At 45.9% G+C, this 19,598-nt stretch overlaps 2 protein-coding genes across 4 annotated transcripts in view; one reads left to right on the top strand and one right to left on the bottom strand.

Moving 5' to 3' along the window:
• The window catches only part of CHLSN (cholesin), a 153,904-nt gene that overhangs the window by 19,939 nt on the left and 114,367 nt on the right, over nt 1-19,598 (top strand). The window lies entirely within an intron of this gene.
• GPER1 (G protein-coupled estrogen receptor 1) lies at nt 14,133-15,942 on the bottom strand. The gene has a single exon (XM_075286078.1). It carries the CDS (start codon nt 15,692-15,694, stop codon nt 14,615-14,617), a length of 1,080 nt encoding a protein of 359 aa, XP_075142179.1. The 5' UTR covers nt 15,695-15,942; the 3' UTR covers nt 14,133-14,614.

The raw sequence follows: 19,598 nt of genomic DNA, 5'->3' as shown, positions 1-19,598 counted from the left end.
CCAGGCAGATGTCTCATTTCAGTGTTGTGACTATGCAGAGCTGTACAAGTGTCTCCATCACATGACCCGGCAGTCATGTAAGGGCATCAGCCCCCTGCAATCCTGTTGATGTCCATGGAACCTGCCTTGTTGACTCTCTTTCCCTGTTCCCACTGCTGTGTAGTGCCCACCGGAGGCCTGATCCCACCAGACCCAGAGCTCCCCTATTGCCAGGCAAGGCCCGAAGGCTATGGGCCAAACCGCACCACATGCACAGCACCACAGCAATGGTAGCCATGTGAACAGATCCCAAACCGTTTACCTTTCCATCTGGTCTCAGGCGAAGGAGATCGCTTAGGCTTCATAAACATGACCAAGTGTGCAGTCTAAGCCTCTTCTGATGTTCTGTTCATTCCAATATCTCCGCTTTCATTCTGATGGGTCTGAATAGGACTTGCTCTAAAAATATCGGAACGGAGCACTGGGAGAGTCTCTTACTGCGTACTCTATCGTGTCTCCTGAGTGATGGAACCAAAGAATAAGGGGGCATGCTATGCAAGTACTCCAAAATTGTAGAACTTTTAGGGGACAAAAATTATTGTAAAAATGTAACTTATTAAATTCCTTATCTGACATTAAGGTTTTTTTTATGCTGAACCATTAAAGGAAAAAAAAATTAGGGCTGTTAAACCATTCTGTCTTCTAAAACACTGGACAACGTCTGGCCACGAAGGGGGTCGATTCATACAAAGCCATTAAAACTTGTCCTCCGCAGACGCAGCATCGGGGATGTCCTCGTGTCCTCCATCTTCCAAGAACAGGTCTTTGTAATCTGCGTCTGAGGTTGGACTTCAGTTGTTCTCTATTCTGAAGGGTCTATTGGTTTTCGGGTTTTGACGTCTCTTTCGAGGAAAAGCATTTGTATTTTTCAGATGCCATGTAAAAGCGAGAATGCAATTAAGTCATGTCTTCTTGGAAGTCATTATGTAAAAGGCAAGGCCATGAGTCGTTGCCTGCAGGACAGAATCTTCGCTCTTCAGGTCCTCATTATGTGTAGGTTGGTGGAGGTTTTTCATGTTGGGAAGTCTCTAATGGACATGACGGAATCTTCTCAACTCCTTAAAATAGCCGTATGTACTGGAAAAAGCCGAGTACCTGGGGCGTACTGGAGACCAATTAAAGCGCCCCTGTGATAAGAGGTATCGTAGCGGCTCAGACCACCAGCTCTAAGGAGCGCTCATAAACTGGAGTGTAGGGGGTTAATTTACATTACACTGTAAGGTCTGAAAGGAACAGAGGACGAGGATGTCGGAGGAGAGCGGCGCTGTCAATTAGTGACTATGCTATGATTAAGTGTCTTCTAAATCTTCATGGGCAATGATTAACCCTTTATGGACATGTGGTGGAGTCTATTTGCTTGTGACTAACATGAGTAGGATAGTGCTCAGTACAGTATTAATATATATAGTTAATAATTATATCTGATATTAAATCTCCAGACCATTGTGGTCGTTGACTTCAGCTCAGACTGGTCCTCTGTTATATGTGGCGTACCCCAGGGGTCAATGCTGGGTCCTCTGATATATGTGTTGTACCCCAGGGGTCAGTGCAAGATCCTCTGTTATATGTGGCGTACCCCAGGGGTCAATGCTGGGTCCTCTGATATATGTAGTGTACCCCAGGGGTCAGTGCCGGCTCCTCTGGTATATGGGGTGTACCCCAGGGGTCAGTGCCAGATCCTCTGGTATATGTGTTGTACCCCAGGGGTCAGTGCTGGGTCCTCTGGTATATGTGGTGTACCCCAGGGGTCAGTGCTGGGTCCTCTGGTATATGTGGTGTACCCCAGGGGTCAGTGCTGGGTCCTCTGGTATATGTGGTGTACCCCAGGGGTCAGTGCTGGGTCCTCTGGTATATGTGGTGTACCCCAGGGGTCAGTGCTGGGTCCTCTGGTATATGTGGTGTACCCCAGGGGTCAGTGCTGGGTCCTCTGGTATATGTGGTGTACCCCAGGGGTCAGTGCCGGCTCCTCTGGTATATGTGGTGTACCCCAGGGGTCAGTGCCGGGTCCTCTGGTATATGTGGTGTACCCCAGGGGTCAGTGCTGGCTCCTCTGGTATATGGGGTGTACCCCAGGGGTCAGTGCCATATCCTCTGGTATATGTGTTGTACCCCAGGGGTCAGTGCTGGGTCCTCTGGTATATGTAGTGTACCCCATGGGTCAGTGCTGGGTCCTCCGTTGTGTGTGGTGTACCCCAGGAGTCAGTGCCGGCTCCTCTGGTATATGTGGTGTACCCCAGGGGTCAGTGCTGGGTCCTCTGGTATCTGTGGTGTACCCCAGGGGTCAGTGCTGGGTCCTCTGGTATCTGTGGTGTACCCCAGGGGTCAGTGCTGGGTCCTCTGGTATATGTGGTGTACCCCAGGGGTCAGTGCTGGGTCCTCTGGTATATGTGGTGTACCCCAGGGGTCAGTGCTGGGTCCTCTGGTATATGTGGTGTACCCCAGGGGTCAGTGCTGGGTCCTCTGGTATATGTGGTGTACCCCAGGGGTCAGTGCCGGCTCCTCTGGTATATGTGGTGTACCCCAGGGGTCAGTGCCGGGTCCTCTGGTATATGGGGTGTACCCCAGGGGTCAGTGCCATATCCTCTGGTATATGTGTTGTACCCCAGGGGTCAGTGCTGGGTCCTCTGGTATATGTAGTGTACCCCATGGGTCAGTGCTGGGTCCTCCGTTGTGTGTGGTGTACCCCAGGAGTCAGTGCCGGCTCCTCTGGTATATGTGGTGTACCCCAGGGGTCAGTGCTGGGTCCTCTGGTATCTGTGGTGTACCCCAGGGGTCAGTGCCGGCTCCTCTGGTATATGTGGTGTACCCCAGGGGTCAGTGCCGGGTCCTCTGGTATATGTGGTGTACCCCAGGGGTCAGTGCCGGCTCCTCTGGTATATGTGGTGTACCCCAGGGGTCAGTGCCGGCTCCTCTGGTATATGTGGTGTACCCCAGGGGTCAGTGCCGGGTCCTCTGGTATCTGTGGTGTACCCCAGGGGTCAGTGCCGGGTCCTCTGGTATATGTGGTGTACCCCAGGGGTCAGTGCTGGGTCCTCTGGTATATGTGGTGTACCCCAGGGGTCAGTGCTGGGTCCTCTGTTATATGTGGTGTACCCCAGGGGTCAGTGCTGGGTCCTCTGTTATATGTGGTGTACCCCAGGGGTCAGTGCTGGGTCCTCTGGTATATGTGGTGTACCCCAGGGGTCAGTGCTGGGTCCTCTGGTATATGTGGTGTACCCCAGGGGTCAGTGCCGGCTCCTCTGGTATATGTGTTGTACCCCAGGGGTCAGTGCCGGCTCCTCTGGTATATGTGGTGTACCCCAGGGGTCAGTGCCGGGTCCTCTGGTATCTGTGGTGTACCCCAGGGGTCAGTGCTGGGTCCTCTGGTATATGTGGTGTACCCCAGGGGTCAGTGCTGGGTCCTCTGGTATATGTGGTGTACCCCAGGGGTCAGTGCCGGCTCCTCTGGTATATGTGGTGTACCCCAGGGGTCAGTGCCGGGTCCTCTGGTATATGTGGTGTACCCCAGGGGTCAGTGCCGGGTCCTCTGGTATATGTGGTGTACCCCAGGGGTCAGTGCCGGGTCCTCTGGTATATGTGGTGTACCCCAGGGGTCAGTGCCGGGTCCTCTGGTATATGTGGTGTACCCCAGGGGTCAGTGCCGGGTCCTCTGGTATATGTGGTGTACCCCAGGGGTCAGTGCCGGGTCCTCTGGTATATGTGGTGTACCCCAGGGGTCAGTGCCGGGTCCTCTGTTATATGTGGTGTACCCCAGGGGTCAGTGCTGGGTCCTCTGGTATATGTGGTGTACCCCAGGGGTCAGTGCTGGGTCCTCTGGTATCTGTGGTGTACCCCAGGGGTCAGTGCTGGGTCCTCTGGTATCTGTGGTGTACCCCAGGGGTCAGTGCTGGGTCCTCTGGTATATGTGGTGTACCCCAGGGGTCAGTGCTGGGTCCTCTGTTATATGTGGTGTACCCCAGGGGTCAGTGCTGGGTCCTCTGGTATATGTGGTGTACCCCAGGGGTCAGTGCTGGGTCCTCTGGTATATGTGGTGTACCCCAGGGGTCAGTGCTGGGTCCTCTGGTATCTGTGGTGTACCCCAGGGGTCAGTGCTGGGTCCTCTGGTATATGTGGTGTACCCCAGGGGTCAGTGCTGGGTCCTCTGGTATATGTGGTGTACCCCAGGGGTCAGTGCTGGGTCCTCTGGTATATGTGGTGTACCCCAGGGGTCAGTGCTGGGTCCTCTGGTATATGTGGTGTACCCCAGGGGTCAGTGCTAGGTCCTCTGTTATATGTGATGTACCCCAGGGGTCAGTGCTGGGTCCTTTGGTATATGTGGTGTACCCCAGGGGTCAGTGCTGGATCCTCTGTTATATGTGGTGTACCCCAGGGGTCAGTGCTGGATCCTCTGTTATATGTGGTGTACCCCAGGGGTCAGTGCTGGGTCCTCTGGTATCTGTGGTGTACCCCAGGGGTCAGTGAAGAGGTTTTTAAGAGGACATATGATAAACCTGTATAAATATATGAAAGGTCCGTATAGGAAATATGGTGGAAAGCTGCTCCATGTAACATCCTCTCAAAAGACAAGGAAGCGCTCCCTATGTTTGGAGAAAAAAAAAGTTTAATCTCAAGAGCTGACAAAGTTATAGCCTACCCAGGAGCTGGTTCTATACTGTAAGGATTGTGAATCTGAGGAATAACCTACCCTGGAGCTGGTTGTATACTGTAAGGATTGTGAATCTGTAGTATAGATTACCCAAGAGCTGGCTCTATACTGTAAGGATTGTGAAACTGTGGAATAGCCTACCCTGGAGCTGGTTCTATACTGTAAGGATTGTGAATCTGTGGAATAGCCTACCCAGGAACTGGCTCTATACTGTAAGGATTGTGAATCTGTGGAATAGCCTACCCTGGAGCTGGTTCTATACTGTAAGGATTGTGAATCTGTGGAATAGCCTACCCAGGAACTGGTTGTATACTGTAAGGATTGTGAATCTGTAGAATAGCCTACCCTGGAGCTGGTTCTATACTGTAAGGATTGTGAATCTGTGGAATAGCCTACCCAGGAACTGGTTGTATACTGTAAGGATTGTGAATCTGTAGAATAGCCTACCCTGATCTTAGTAGTCACAGCTGATGGCTTCAGAAAAGGAATAGATGCTTTTGTTGCAGAGTCCAGGTGTTGAACCCCGATCGATCTTGTGGATAGGTCATCGGTTTCCAATGCCTTGTGTCTCTGATCATCCCTTTAATATACTATGTCTCTTCTCTTATTGCCCCCTATCAGGGGTTCGGTAACCACTTAACAGATATTGAGCCGTTCTAATGATATTATTCTCCCTGCCATCTACTTACTTTACCTGTAGACTCCTTTGAGAACTTCTTAGAATTATAGAAGGTAACTTGTATAGAAGCAGAGAAGAAAATCCATACTGAGCCCTGTGTCGTGCCGCGCTGAACGGCCGGCGTTTCTATAGCCAAATTGATGCTTAAGTGGTTATTACTTATGCGACCTCTCCTGTTGTTACAGCAACCTCTAAGCGGCAGGGTGCAATTTTACTTTTCTGAAGAAACTGATTTTGAGGACTTTTTATTTATCGTAGACTTTAACAATACTTTATTTAATTGTTTCAATGCACCTTCAGCAAAAATAAAGGAACCTTACAAATGGTCTCGGTGAAAGGTCTTTTTGACATTTTGGGGCAGATTTTAACATTTTGAAAATTTCAATGCCGGTCTTCGTATACCCTGCACCAGCGGAGGGTTTGCCTCTGGTGTAAATGATCAGGATTCTCATCACGCACCCTTAAAGTAAAGCAAAGGTGATGCAAAAGTGTGAAAAATGTAACAAATCTGAGTGCAAAAATATACAACCTTTTCATTGTATGCTAGAAAAGTGAAGGATGAATCAACACTCCACTACCCCTGCTGCCCCATTGTGGTGTTTGGCAGTGAAGCCGTCACCAATATCTGGACTCTGCTGTCACATGTTGGATACCAGTGACCTATTTGTAGTGACATCACCGGTACCCACCGCCGAGGCCAGTGATTGGCTGCAGAAGTCACCTGACCTTACACGGCAAGGAACCACGACTCAACATTGGAGCACAGGATTTGCATTGGGGGGGTCAGTAGTTGAGTATTTTTTTCTTTTACCCCATTCTTGTGTTTTTCACCGCTTTTCTGCTTTGTTTTTCACTTTTTAACCCCCCCCCCCCTTCCTCACCCACCCATTTAAGGTTCTCAACATGCAGCCTTTCAGTAGTGTTTTTCCCCACAATGTATGGATGAAGTTAAACAAAATTTAATTTCACTTTGCTTGTACTGTAATGCCTTTCTTCTTCTTTTTTTAAGCATTTCAGCCAAAAATGCCGCCCCGTTGTTGCAGTTACAGATCCTAGAACGTATTAGATGATCTCACTGTATACACTTAATAATCCAGAATCCAATGATCAGTCTATTCCATCATTGGTTTACAACACAGCCCTGCAATATATTGTAGGATTTTATAAACCAGAGATAACCGACAATGCTAGAAGGTTCTTGTAGATTTTTTTGTGTTTTCTGTAACCTTTTCTATAGGTCGGGTCACATCTGGATTAAACAAATTTTACTATAAAGTCTGACCATGACCTATAGGATGGGTTATAATGGGAAGGATTTCATAGTCCTGGGAATGTTTTCCTAGTGTCTGTGTGTGTGTATATAATATATATATTAGTGCTAATGAACAGTAATGACATTAATTGTAGATGTCAGATCTAGATCTTCCCAGGAGTGCGGGACTAGATTGTAGCAGTAATAACCAGAAGGAACTGATAGAACTGAGACCTTTCTATCCTGCACAAGAGGTGTATGCATGGAGCCTTAGGCCCGGAATTGAAGATATCTCTGATCTTGGGAGTTTAAAGGGGTATCCAGGAGTAATAAAGCTTAGCAGTACGCTCCTTGCACTGGTTAAGTTTTATTACTATCGTCTGAGGGTTGGAGTTGGCGCTGAACCGCTGATATTTAGGCATATTTAGGCATTCGCCGTTGGTTATGATCCACTGTGTGCCGCCACATCTGCTCCTGCACGCTCCTGTCCCATTTGCTCCTTGCTTGTCCCCGCGGGCTCTTTACAAACCGGCTGCTCCTGGCTCCCTGCAGCCACCCTTGTCCCCCTTGCTCATGCCCCTTCCCGCCCCGGCGTCCCCTGTCCCCCTCTCTCTCCCATGGCCCTGGCCACACCCCCTGCGCCCCCATCCTCTCCGATTGCACTGGTGTTTGGCAAAGATGCCGGGTCCGCAGCGTGGAAGGGGTAGGCGGCTGGAGTAACCTTAATGTGAGCGGGGAAGTGTGAAAGTATATGTAAATGTGATTGCCTGGGGTTAGGGGCTAGCCCGGAGGCGGCAATGGCAAGTTTGTGGCTTGCTATGCTAAGAAGTGTGTGCGGTTGCAGAGCTGCTGCTATGAGTTCTGGTTTTCTGCAGCTCCTGGTAAGAACGTATATCCGTGATTGTGACGAAAAGTAGCCTATCCTTCAGTCCTGCCTATGACAGTTTTTGTGTGATTGAGGAACAAACATCCAAACCCACAAACTTTCACCTTTATAATATTAAGTAGGATATCAGTCCTCAGTCCCCCCCCCCCCCAAACCTCGTTCATCATATTTGCGAAGGGTTTTTGGGGAATTTGGAACTCTGGTTTCTCAGTCTCCCCTGTAGTCGCTCCTAGCCTATGATGCCGCCGACTCCCCACAGACTTGGGCCGCAATTCAATTTAGTTGAATGTGGTCAGTCATGTGACCCTGGGTCGGAGTGGTCGCAGAGCAGATAGGAACAAGATATCCAGGCCTCTGTAATAGTAATAACCAGGGCTCCAGAGGATCAGGGTGCACTTTAGTAATAAAAGTGGAGGGAATGCACTGCTAAGCTTTGTTCATCCTCGGATACCCCCTTTAACCCTTAGATGCTGCACTTAATAGGGATTTATTGTATATTGCTGAATGCCAGGTCTGTATTTTCTTTTTTTTTTTTCCATCTTGGTACATTCTCAAGTTGAGCAGCAACCACAATGCATTGGAATGTAACTGCAACCCTGTTTTTACTATTTCTGCAGAGAACATTTTATATTTGGTTACTGAGGACATTTTTGTCCTTTCGAATCTTTACATGAGAAATTTTAGTTGCCATGGACATCCAGATCGCTATTTTAAGTCTTCGTCTCTGGATCCAATTAGGAACTCCGAGATAAAGAATATTGCTTAATTCCTATTTGTTATAATTGGAAAGGAATAACCTGAGAAAATGAGAGGTTGAAGAGTTCACCACGAAATATGTTCTGCTTTAGCACCGCATTATCAGTCAGCGCAGATCAGCAACTTCTGTCCCCAATGACAATGTTAGGCCGAGGCCCCACGTGGCGTAAATGCTGTGGTTTGGCCACGGCGAAAATGACAGTCCCTGCAATGTGACTGATGAATCCTATCCACACATTGCAGAAAAATATTTCAATCACACATTTGTAATATTCCTTTTTTTATGCCAAAAACTTTACAAAGTTACTGTAACATGCGTATCCACTTCATATATATTCCATTTCTATCGATCCCCCATAGGACACACCATTCTAGATGGTCGGTGCTCAGAGTAGGCTCTCTCTCTCTTTTCTCAGCGATATTTTAATATTCTCTCTTGATTTATAATTGTTACTTTTTTTGACGTTAGTCTACTTTTGTATTTTCCATGCATTGTTGAGTAGACTCTAGGGCAGACCTGGGCAATGTGCGGCCCACGGGCCACATCCAGCCCTCTGACTGCTTCTATCCGGCCCGCATAGGTTTTGGAAGTTTGTTCAAGGACCTGTGATGACGTCATCACAACCTATCACCAGGATAGGCTATGACTCATTAGTGGGCGGAGCCACATGGGACTGTGTGTTTACTGCAAGCTGCCGGCAATGGAGGCTGCTGGATGATAGAGAGAAGAGACAGCATGTGTGAGCAAGAGGAAGGACTAGGGGCAGATGTAGGGGGGCAGGTAAACTGAATGTACATGGAGGGGGGACATTAAACTGGGGCAGCTGGAGGAGGATATTAAACCATGGGGGGAAGCTGGAGGGGGACATGTCTGCTTCTAGTTGCCCAACAGTTTAATGTCCCCCTCAGCTATCCCCACAGTTTAATGTCCCCCTCCAGCTGCCCCAGTTTAAGGTCTCCTTTAGTTTCTGCTGGTTTATACTGGGGCACCAGGAGAGGGACCGAATACTGTGGAACATTTGGAGGGAAATGTTATAATGTGGGGGTGACTGTAGGAGGATTATACTGTGTGGGGGCACATGGAAAGATGATTGAGATTGGGCGGAGTCAGTGTAGAAGTGGGTGGAGCTAAATTTGCCGCGGCGCGCATGGCCCTCTAGAACCGTTACAGTTTCTCATGTGGCCCCATGGGAAAATAAATTGCCCACCCCTGATCTAGGGAATATTTCATCCTCTGCCATGTGTCATGACTAATTCATGGGAACTATAGATAATCCCATGTCAACTGAGCAGATCTTTAAAAAAAAAAAAATCTCTATTTTTGGTGAAATGACTGCCAGCTACACATAAGACGTGAGGCAGCGAGGACCTTCCAAGTGACTTTACTGACCGCGGATCATTCTCTGCAGTGTTTTCTTTGTATCCAGGTGACATTGTAGGTTACAGAGTCAATGACAGCGTCTCGTGCGTGGCTGCCATGCCGCTCTCGTTGTCTTGCACTATATTGCCATGGTCACATCGCTCACAGCGTTTAGCATGATACTTAGAAAAATTATTACATGGCAATTTTACGAGAACAAAGGGCCCTCTCCTCCGAGAACTGGGCCGTTTCCATCCGAGGAATGTGTTTAGTCTTAGACCTTCGGATTACTTCGCCTGTAGTTTTATTTTGCCGCCTGGTCTGTGTTGTGTAACAAGCTGTTCCTGCTGGGAGTTGTAGTCCGTCCCTAACCAGACAGCACAGATTTTTGTATTTTTTGTTGTATTTATAAGCTTAGTGGCTTTTGATATGTAGAACATGGAAAATAAGGAGCCGTCTTCTGACTTGAGCTTCAGGATTGTTGGTTCATCGTCGGCGCATGGTTTTACACTTCTAGACCTTATGAATCTTAATGAGTTTTCTGCCTCGTTCCCTTTTGTTGGAATAGTGTGTCTTGTTCCTCACAGGTAATGAACCCTTTTATGGGTCAGAAAGCCTTAAGCCTCTTGGGTGGTGGATCAGAACCTCAATATTTGATGTCTCGGGTGAAATTAATCTCTAGTGAAGAGAATACTCAGTATGGGCGTGGAGGCAGGATTACCTGGCTTGGTTGCATTGTTGGGTTGAGGTTCCTTTGGCCCACCCTCCAAGATCCCTAGGCAATAGCCCACTGTCACCATCAAATTTGGAAACCTGGCCCACTGGAGGAACCTCTGATGGGCCAGTCCATCACTGCCGGGGTGCCATCACCTTTTACAGCCATGAGATCAGAGGGGTTTTCATATAGACCTGGCTTTCCCAACCCATTGGTTATGTCTGGGGCTCACAAGTTGTCAAAGTCCATGCCAAAATAATAAAACTATATCTCTAATTGTCTTCAATTTTTGTTTGTAACCCAGAATAATTCTATAAATGAGATAGTCAGTGAACCAAAGGAACCAGCCTATAATCTCTTTCATGTATAGGGCGCCTGTGGCGGTCCCCAGGAGGGTGCGTTGGGGGCTTCACCGGTACAACACACTTCCTTAATAATAATAATAATAATAATATATATAATATGATAATATATCTTCGTGCATCTGTCATTGGTAAAATAATTCCTCTGGCAGCACGGCCACATTGAGCACTGTAACGTCGGCCATCCAAGGAGCCTGCACGGGTTTGCTTTCCTCCTTCCTTACTTAGACTAGCCTTAAAATGCTGGATAGATTTGAGGGGCATATACTATTTTCTTTATTCCCTCGCTCAGATAGATAGATAAGGGTCACCTGAATTTCAAGGCTCTTTTCCGCTTGTGATTCGCTGTCTCCGTTGCTGGTTTTGTTAGTATGCACATCAGCTCTTTGGAGCAGCAAGGGCATTGCCCAATTCACGAGGGACAAATTGCATTTGATTCAGGTGACCCTAGCCTGTGATCTGCGGGGCTGGGATGGGGTGACATTTCCTTTAAGTCCCCGAGCTCCTCTGTGGGAAGACCACCCCGGCACCACAATAAATTATGCATGAATAAAATACCATGTAACATTTCGTAGTTCTGAAGTGTATCCCCTACTATTGCTTCATGTCCGTGTATATAATAGAGGTCCTGACACAAATATCTCAAGTCATTACAAAGAGTAGCGTAGAATTGCGCTGCACAATCCCCTCCTCATGTGTAATATAATGAAGACCCCTCCTGGTTACTGATATACTGTGTGCTTACAGAGTGCTCTTCCTTTCTCATTTGTTTTCTCCCAGAGGCTGATACCATCTCATTTACTTTGTTGCATTCTCCGGATATTGGAGTGGTCGGGGTAGGATGTTTTTGAAATGCCTTATGATGTCACTGCAATTTATACACTGCTATTTAGTCTTCTGACTACAGTGTGCCCCACACCCGCACCCTACGTTCTGGCACCGGGAGTGTTGCACCATTGCCAGAAAGGAAGGAGTCCAATAAACATGTGACGCACCCTTTCAGTTTACGTACTCCTATAAGAGTCTTTTTGACCCTATGTCAGCAGATTATTGCTATAAATATACTGCTGAAGGAAGGTTAAGGTTGAGTATAGCTATCCAATCCAAACATCATAATTTAAAGGGGTTTGAAGGCTTTTCCTTAAGAGTGGCCATGGATTTTAGATTTGGGACCCCATTACAAGCCAACTATATCCCCAGACACACTACTGAGGACATTGTTTACATCCAGCGCACGGCTTTCTTTCACCATATTCTTGGTTGCAGCAGTTATGGGTACTGGGGCCGTGTCCATTCAAGTAACTGAGTCACCACTGCAGCACCCACAAAATACAGCAAGTCAGGTCAGATGGATTCTGGTTTCGACAGGTACTTTTTCCCTCAGTGTTATATTATCCTACTTCCTATCCTATTAATCCTACTAATATTATAAACCTATTACTACTAATAATAATATAATTATTATTATTATTAATAATAATATATAAAAATATATAATATTATAAATTATAATAATAAATACATAATAAAAAATAAACAACAATAAATATAAATAATAATAAATAAAAAATACATAATAAATACATTATATTATTAATTTAGTAATTATATATTATTATAATAATATATATATCAGTAGCAGGACAGCATGAGAGCTGCTGAAATTCCAGAGCAGGCAAACCATCCTCGGCAGCACTTTGCTGAATATAGGCGGATCATCGACGCCAACAACCGGCAGACAAAGTCGCGGGCACAGGCTAGTTTGGTACATAATTGTAGAGATTGTTTCCGTGGCCCGGGTATCTTTGCATTTATTTGCCATTTCCCTGCCCAAGCTTCATCTCCCCTAAATCCCTAAGTAATTTACATTCTCCTCCTGTACAGTGACTACATTACAGAGTATCTTCTGCAAATACTCAGATTCTATCTTGTTACCCCTCTACTAAGTCACTAATAAAAAAAAATAATAAAAAATATTGAAATACAAGGAGCCAGTACTCTCCATGTGGCACCTCAGTGGTGACTGGGACGCAATCTGAGTATATACAGTACATCTAATAACCACCATCTGTTTGTTATCTGTGAGCCATTGGATAACCCAGTTACACAGATTTTTCCCTAGTCCCAGTATTCTCATATTTATTTATTTTATGTAGATTGTGAGCCCCATATAGGGATATAATATAGGGATCACAATGGAGTGATATATACTATCAGTATGTGCTTGTAGAATGGGAAGAAATCCACGCAAACACGGGGAGAACATACAAACTCCTTGCAGATGTTGTTCCTGGCGGGATTCGAACCCAGGACCCCAGCGCTGCAAAGCTGCAGTGCTAACCACTGAGCCACCGTGTTGCCCCATATTCTCATTTTATGTACCAACCTAAGTCAACATTAAATCATTTTTAGGGACCTTGCACCTACCTCTAGTTAATGTGCACCATGACCACTGGATCCTCACCAGCCCCTCACAGCCTGACTGAACCTGGGGCAAGAGAAAGATCTGCAGTCTTCATTTCTCGGGACAACCCCTTTAAGGGGTCGTTCATACTAGCGTCGGTGTCCGACAAAATCTTTTGCAGACATTAGCATCGGACACTAGCTGTGTCCGTCCGTTTTGGATTGATTTAATGGGACATCATGTGTGTTCTTTTACAGTCCGTGTCTGTCGTTAAGTGTCCGTTTACAAAGATGTCCGATTTTTCAAGCGAACAGCAAAAACCTACATGTAGGACACACACATGGTGTATAATGCTTGAAAAATCGGACATCTTTGTGAAGGGACACTTAAGGACAGACAAGGACTGTAAAAGAACCTACATGATTTCCCATTAAATCAATGCAAAATGTACGGACACAGCTAGTGTCCGATGCTAATGTCTGCACAAGATTTTGCGCGGACATTAGCATCGGACACTAGCTGTCAGACACCGACGCTAGTGTGAACGCCCCCCTAAGTCACAAATTTAAAAAGGACCATTCACCATTTCCACCAACTCAAGAGCTTTTCCACCTTTAATAGCCAACTCTCCACTGATATCTGCACGGATGGAGAGTCTACGTCAGACACCTAAACTTCCAGCGCTGATAGCTCAGGAATGGCGGGGGCTAAAGTAAAAATTCCAACTCTTCCAGAATCAATGCAGCAGCGGCTATTAATGGGAGGAAAGTGCTCGAGTTGGTGAAAAGTCCTCTAGGATAAAACACACTTGGGATCAAACACGCTCCCGATCTCCCTTATTGGCTTTATGTGTTCGCTTTTCAAGCTGCTTTTTCCCACTCAGAGGCTGAATCTGACTCCTGTGAAAGGAATTCCACTCTGAAGAATGTTAAAGAAGCAATACAAGGTTAGTAATGTGATGTATTTACAGAACCAATCACTTTCTATTGAGCTTTTATCTACATACAAAGTGCTTTTGTGTGCCCAGTGCAACCGTTACATGCCGTATTACCATATAGAACACATACAAGAAGCCGCTCACGCTACATACATCAGCCATGATCATTTGTTTTACTGTTCACCGAGACGTCAGACATTGGAATTATATTGTGATACATTATATGTCGGATTGTACGTAAACCATTATAACATTGAACAGTTTTCGTGGCTCCAGTGTCATTCCACTGAATTCCGTGATGTCTACCAGGACTGAACTGTAGATTGTCCATGAAGATTGTATTGTAGCGAATTGCCAAAATCATACACACCCCTGATCCGAGTCGTCTCTGCTCCTTTGTCTGTGTCGGAGACTCTTCGTAGTTGTCGGGCCCTTTGGTGGAACCTGATGATCTTCATTATAAGATAGTGGGGTCGGTTAGTATCCATCGTATTTGAGATCTCATGGTGTACATTATACATGGCAATGACGAATGCAGATGTGAACGGAGCCTTAAACAGTTGTGTAGTCGAGATCTATTTACACCCCACTGTTATATTTGACTTCCGAATGCTCCGAGCTCTCAGGAATGACTGACTTAAGTGACACTTGGCAGAACCTATTGAAGGCGGACATGCTCCTCTTGTCCTTGATGTACAATCGAAGCTTGTCCCTGAAAGTTTCGCCCAGAAAGCTGTATATCAGAGGGTTAAGGCAGCTGTTGGAGAAGGCTGCCAGGTTGACAATGTGTCCCGTAAGAGGGTGGCTGTGCCTAAAAGACTCATTGTCTTGCTGGCCATCAGTGCCTTGCAGTAGCCCAATGCTAATAAATACGTTTTCTGGTAACCAGCAGATAAAAAAGACCAAGACAACCACCACGATCATTCTCAGCGCCTTTTGCCTCCTTAGCCTCAGGTTTCGGTGCTTGTGAGCCCTGATCAACACCCGAATAATCAGGGAATAGCAGAGGCCAATGATTACAAATGGAATGATAAACCCCAGTGTAATTTCCAACCATTGGATTTCTTTGACATCAGCAAAGCAGAAATGAACGTCCTCCGTGTGCTGCACCTGTACGGCAGTGAACGGCAGCAACGTCGCCGATATGGAGGCCATCCAGATCAGCCCGCAGCTCAATCGTGCATGCTCTTTAGTTCGAAATATATTGGATTTCATCACTTTTGTCAGTGCAATATATCTGTCAAAGCTCATCCATGTAAGAAAGAATATGCTGCTGTACATATTGATTTGCAGGAAAAGTGACATGAAGGTGCAAAGTATGGTAATATCGTAATATTTCTCATTGAGATTGAAAACTTCAATGAGAGAGTCCGCCACCAGGATGAGGTCGGCCGCAGCCAAGTTGATAAAGTACAAGTCCGGGATGGTCATCTTTTCTCGGAAACGAATGTTTACAACCAAAATCATGAGGTTTCCAATAAATCCTATAGGAAAAAGCAGAACTGTGTAGAGGCATGATAAGAGGAGCCCGATGAAATAATGCCTGTTGGTGTCCACAAGGCCACGGCTGGGCGAGCTTTCATTGCAGTATGTCTCATTGAGCTCCAGTAATGAGAAGTTGCAAGTGATCGATGGTTTTTCTGTGTTGTATACATCCATACTGAGACTTTAATTAAAGGGGAATATGTGCAATAAAACAAAATTCGACAGCTTAAGATCCATTCTGTGGTCAGCAATAATGGCTTAGCTGTGACCTCCGTGAAGTAGTCAATTACTGGAGATCATTTCTCGAGAGCTTCCTTCTTTTATCGCCTTGGAAGCTCGGTACACAAATAAGAATGTCAGATCACCACAAGCAAGAAAGCATCCATTATGTTCCTGTAACAAGAGCATTTCCACGCCCAGACCGCCGTCTTGAGATGACTTGAGTGATGATCCACCAACGCTTCTTGGATCCGTCAACCTTTACGTTGTCCAGCAGCTGAAAAACAGAATCATTTGTTACTTGAGCAAGGCTTCATCTTTTTGCTCAAAGTCTTGTAAATACGAAATATTTTCTGAAGTGACAAACAATCAATGTCCTACAAAGCTGAATTATTTGTGGCCTGGACTTAAAGCCCTGAGAGGATGAACAATAAAGTGGGCCGTAGACAATAGGGATCGCAGAATTATCTGAACAACTTATCATTTTTGGTTGGTCCGTAAAGGTTGTTGCCTCAGAGGGAAATGCCATAGGGTAAAACAATACGTTATATTACATGATTGAACAATCTGTGGTCTGTGGCCTAGTCTGGGCTCTGGTTGATGTTCTGCAGAGCTGTTGTTTGGGATGGATGATTTTTTAAAGGGATCCTATCATTTAAACTCAATTTTTTTCGGCCTATCACGTAGGAATAGCCTTAAGAAAGGCTATTCTTCTCCGCGCCACCGTTCGCTTGAAATCCCAGTTTTTGTTGGTATGCAAAGGAGTTCTCTCACAGTGTGGGGGCTTCCCCAATGCTGTGAGAGAACTCTCTCCAGCGCCGCCTCCGTCTTCTTCTGGAACGAGGTCTTCACTGCGTCTTCTTCCGGTTCAGACTTCTAGGCCTCGGGCCTAGGGCAAGCCAACTGCGTATGCCCGCCGGCCACGAGGAAATGGCCGCTAACAATACTGTGTGAGCAGGCATTTTTCTTGTGGCCGCGGGCATGCGCAGTCGGCTTTGCCCTAGGCTCGAGGCCTAGAAGTTGGAAGACTCAGTGAAGACCTCGTTCCAGAAGAAGATGGAGGCGGCGCTGGAGAGCTCTCTGGCAGCATTGGGGACACTCCCAGTGCTGTTTGAGCGCTGAGGACTGCCCCCAGTGCTGTGAGAGAACTCATTTACATACCGACAAAAACCTGGATTTCAAGCAAACGGTGGCGCGGAGAAGAAAGGTAAGAAGACGAATAGCTTTTCTTAAGACTATTCCTATGTGTTAATGAGAAAAAATGTGGTTGAATGATCGGATCCCTTTAAAACAGTGCGTTATATAAGATGATTGAGCAATCTGTGTTGTGGTCTGTGGCCTAGTTTGGCTTATGGTTGATGGTCTGCAGAGCTGTTGTTTGGGATGGATGACTTTTTAAACTACAGCACACTGAAAAAAATCCAACCAGGAGATCAAATTTTTCACCAGATACCTACCATTGGTAACAAGTGGTCGTGTCTGGAGAAGACACCAATGGTTGACATAAAATAGTGTAAGCCAGCTTTTCTGGGCATCCTGAATATGTAGTGTTTGGTCACACGAGTCCATTGTTGTTTAACCAGAGAGGAGAAGATTATCTTGAAACGATCGATCTCTGATTTGTGTCCTAATCTGGGGTTACATTGATCAGATACGTAACTGTCACGTCTCATGAACAACTTTATTAGCTACGCGAACTAATATTGATTAAACAAAATGTAACGGGGCAGGTTAACTGGAATGACGATCGGAGGCGCAGCTCTATAGCAAAGTCTTATAATAGGAATGGGGGCTAGCTCCAATCCAACAACATCCAAGAAAAAGGAAGAAGAGTCGTCCGTGCACTTCTTCTGTATCCAAGGCTCTTTATTTACAAAGACTGCTAAAAAAAAGGCAGCAATGAGTCACGTCAAATGTAGCGCAAAATGTCCTGTTGTTTTTGTGAATAAAGAGTCTCGGATACAGAAGATGCGTACTGTCCTCTCTTCTCACTTTTTCTGGGATGTTTTTGACTGTCAGTTATTGGTCTGCATCTGCCACTCTTGTTCATGTCATGAGAAGGACCAGATCGTCGGCAGAAATTGGTCTAAAATGGCCTTTTCAACCATCCAAAATGTGTGCTATATGGCCACCTTAAAGGGATTGACCAGGATGTAGGTTTCCATGGCCTGTCCTTAGAATAGCTGATAATTGTGTGATCTGTGGAGGGTTGACAGCCGGCTTCCCCCATTCCACTTATCTGTTCGGGGCTGCCTGTAGTATACACCACACAGGGCTGGATACAGATGGCTCTGCTCTCAATGGGATCGCAGCTGGAGTAGTCCTATATAGCATAGGTTGGACAGGAGGGGTCATTGTTATTTTCACTCTGTTAGTATGTATCCAGTGCATGAATGTATGTATGTGCATGTAAGTATGCATGTAATATGTATGTATCCAGTGCATGAATCATAAGTGGGGTTGAGCTGATCTTGAGGTTTCAGGATCAATTTTTACAATCTGATTTCCGATCATTTTCCAGCCGATCGTGAAATTTGCTCGATCGCCGATCGGGATCCAATCTTTCCCGATCGCTCAACCCTAATCGTAAGTTCTTGCACTTGGCACATGAACTGTGGACAGTATCAAAGATCTTGTATTTTACTTGAGATTTTACTTTATTGAAGCAATGTCTTAGGGTATTTTAAGGACGTCCTAGTTCCCTTGAGTCTGACCTTGTACGGCTTTATAATTCTACTTGGCAATATTTTCAATTTTTTTTATTTAGTAGTAAGATTTTTTGTTAAATCTAATACTTTGTGGCTATATACCCGACTATATATGTATATTATATATATAAAAGTCTTCTCTTCATCCTCTGAAGACCGATGAGACAATGTTGAGTAACTCCTCAGCTGCAGCCATGTGCCTGAGAACAAGACCTTGGATTCCCGATCCATTGGCTGCGTTGAAGTGACTATTTGTCTTCTTCCTCTGTTTGTTTACGTTGGACCGGGCCGCACTTCACCCTCCGCTTCTCTTATTTTCTTCTTAAGTCCCAACCCAACAAACTTATTGTTTAATCTTTCACCCTTCATTCCCCATGGGACCTCTCGGTGGTTTGTTTAGACTGGCTTCCAGTGTTGTTCTGTCATGAGATCTGTCAGGCAGAACCGGGAGGAGATTTTATTGGGATGCCTTCAAGTGAGATGGAATTTATTTTTTGCTCAGTTTGGCTTTACGGTAGGTAAACAGATCAAAAAGGAATTGCATTTATTTTGGTGATGACTGGAACGAGCAAACGTTGTGCCCCCTTATAAACCAGTGATCTCTGCTATGGCCGTGCTTACGTTTTGTGGCATTAGGGTGTTCCTGGATACCCCAGGACTGTCCACTTGATCACTCACACTTGTTACTTTGTGTCGGACTTAGTAATTAGAGAAAGTTTCTATAAGTAATAACTTGGATTTATAAGTTTGGCGACTTGTGATTTATCAGCGTTAGCATTTTTACATGGGAGGGGGGAGTCTCTGGTGGTGAATTCACTACATAACGCTCATTCATTTAGCAATTCTTCATCAGTTAATCTCTGATAGAAGACTGGTCCTTTCCTGTGGCCAGATCACCTCTAAGGTTGGTCCTAAGTAGGTGTAATTTGGGTATACATTACTTAGGGTGACAATTCCCCATATATCTGAGCTTCTACTGCACTAAATTTAGGACATCATGGGGTTCTGTAGTGGTGTAAGTTTGGCTCAGTAGAACCACAGGAAGATTGGGTATTGAACCCATAACGTGAATGTAAAGAAGACCTTTCCCACCAACTCCAACTCCTTGCTTTCCTCAATAGGCTGCTCCACCTATTCTGGCACATTTGGAA

The sequence above is a fragment of the Leptodactylus fuscus genome, chromosome 8, assembly GCF_031893055.1.
Source record: "Leptodactylus fuscus isolate aLepFus1 chromosome 8, aLepFus1.hap2, whole genome shotgun sequence".
In the NCBI taxonomy this organism is placed as follows: Eukaryota; Metazoa; Chordata; class Amphibia; order Anura; family Leptodactylidae; genus Leptodactylus; species Leptodactylus fuscus.
The sequence above is the reverse complement of the archived record's forward strand: the minus strand, read 5'-3'. Positions and strand labels throughout refer to the sequence as shown.

Excerpts from the sequence above, each read along its gene's own strand:
- GPER1 (XM_075286078.1), bottom strand. The coding sequence starts at position 15,694 with ATGGATGTATACAACACAGAAAAACCATCGATCACTTGCAACTTCTCA.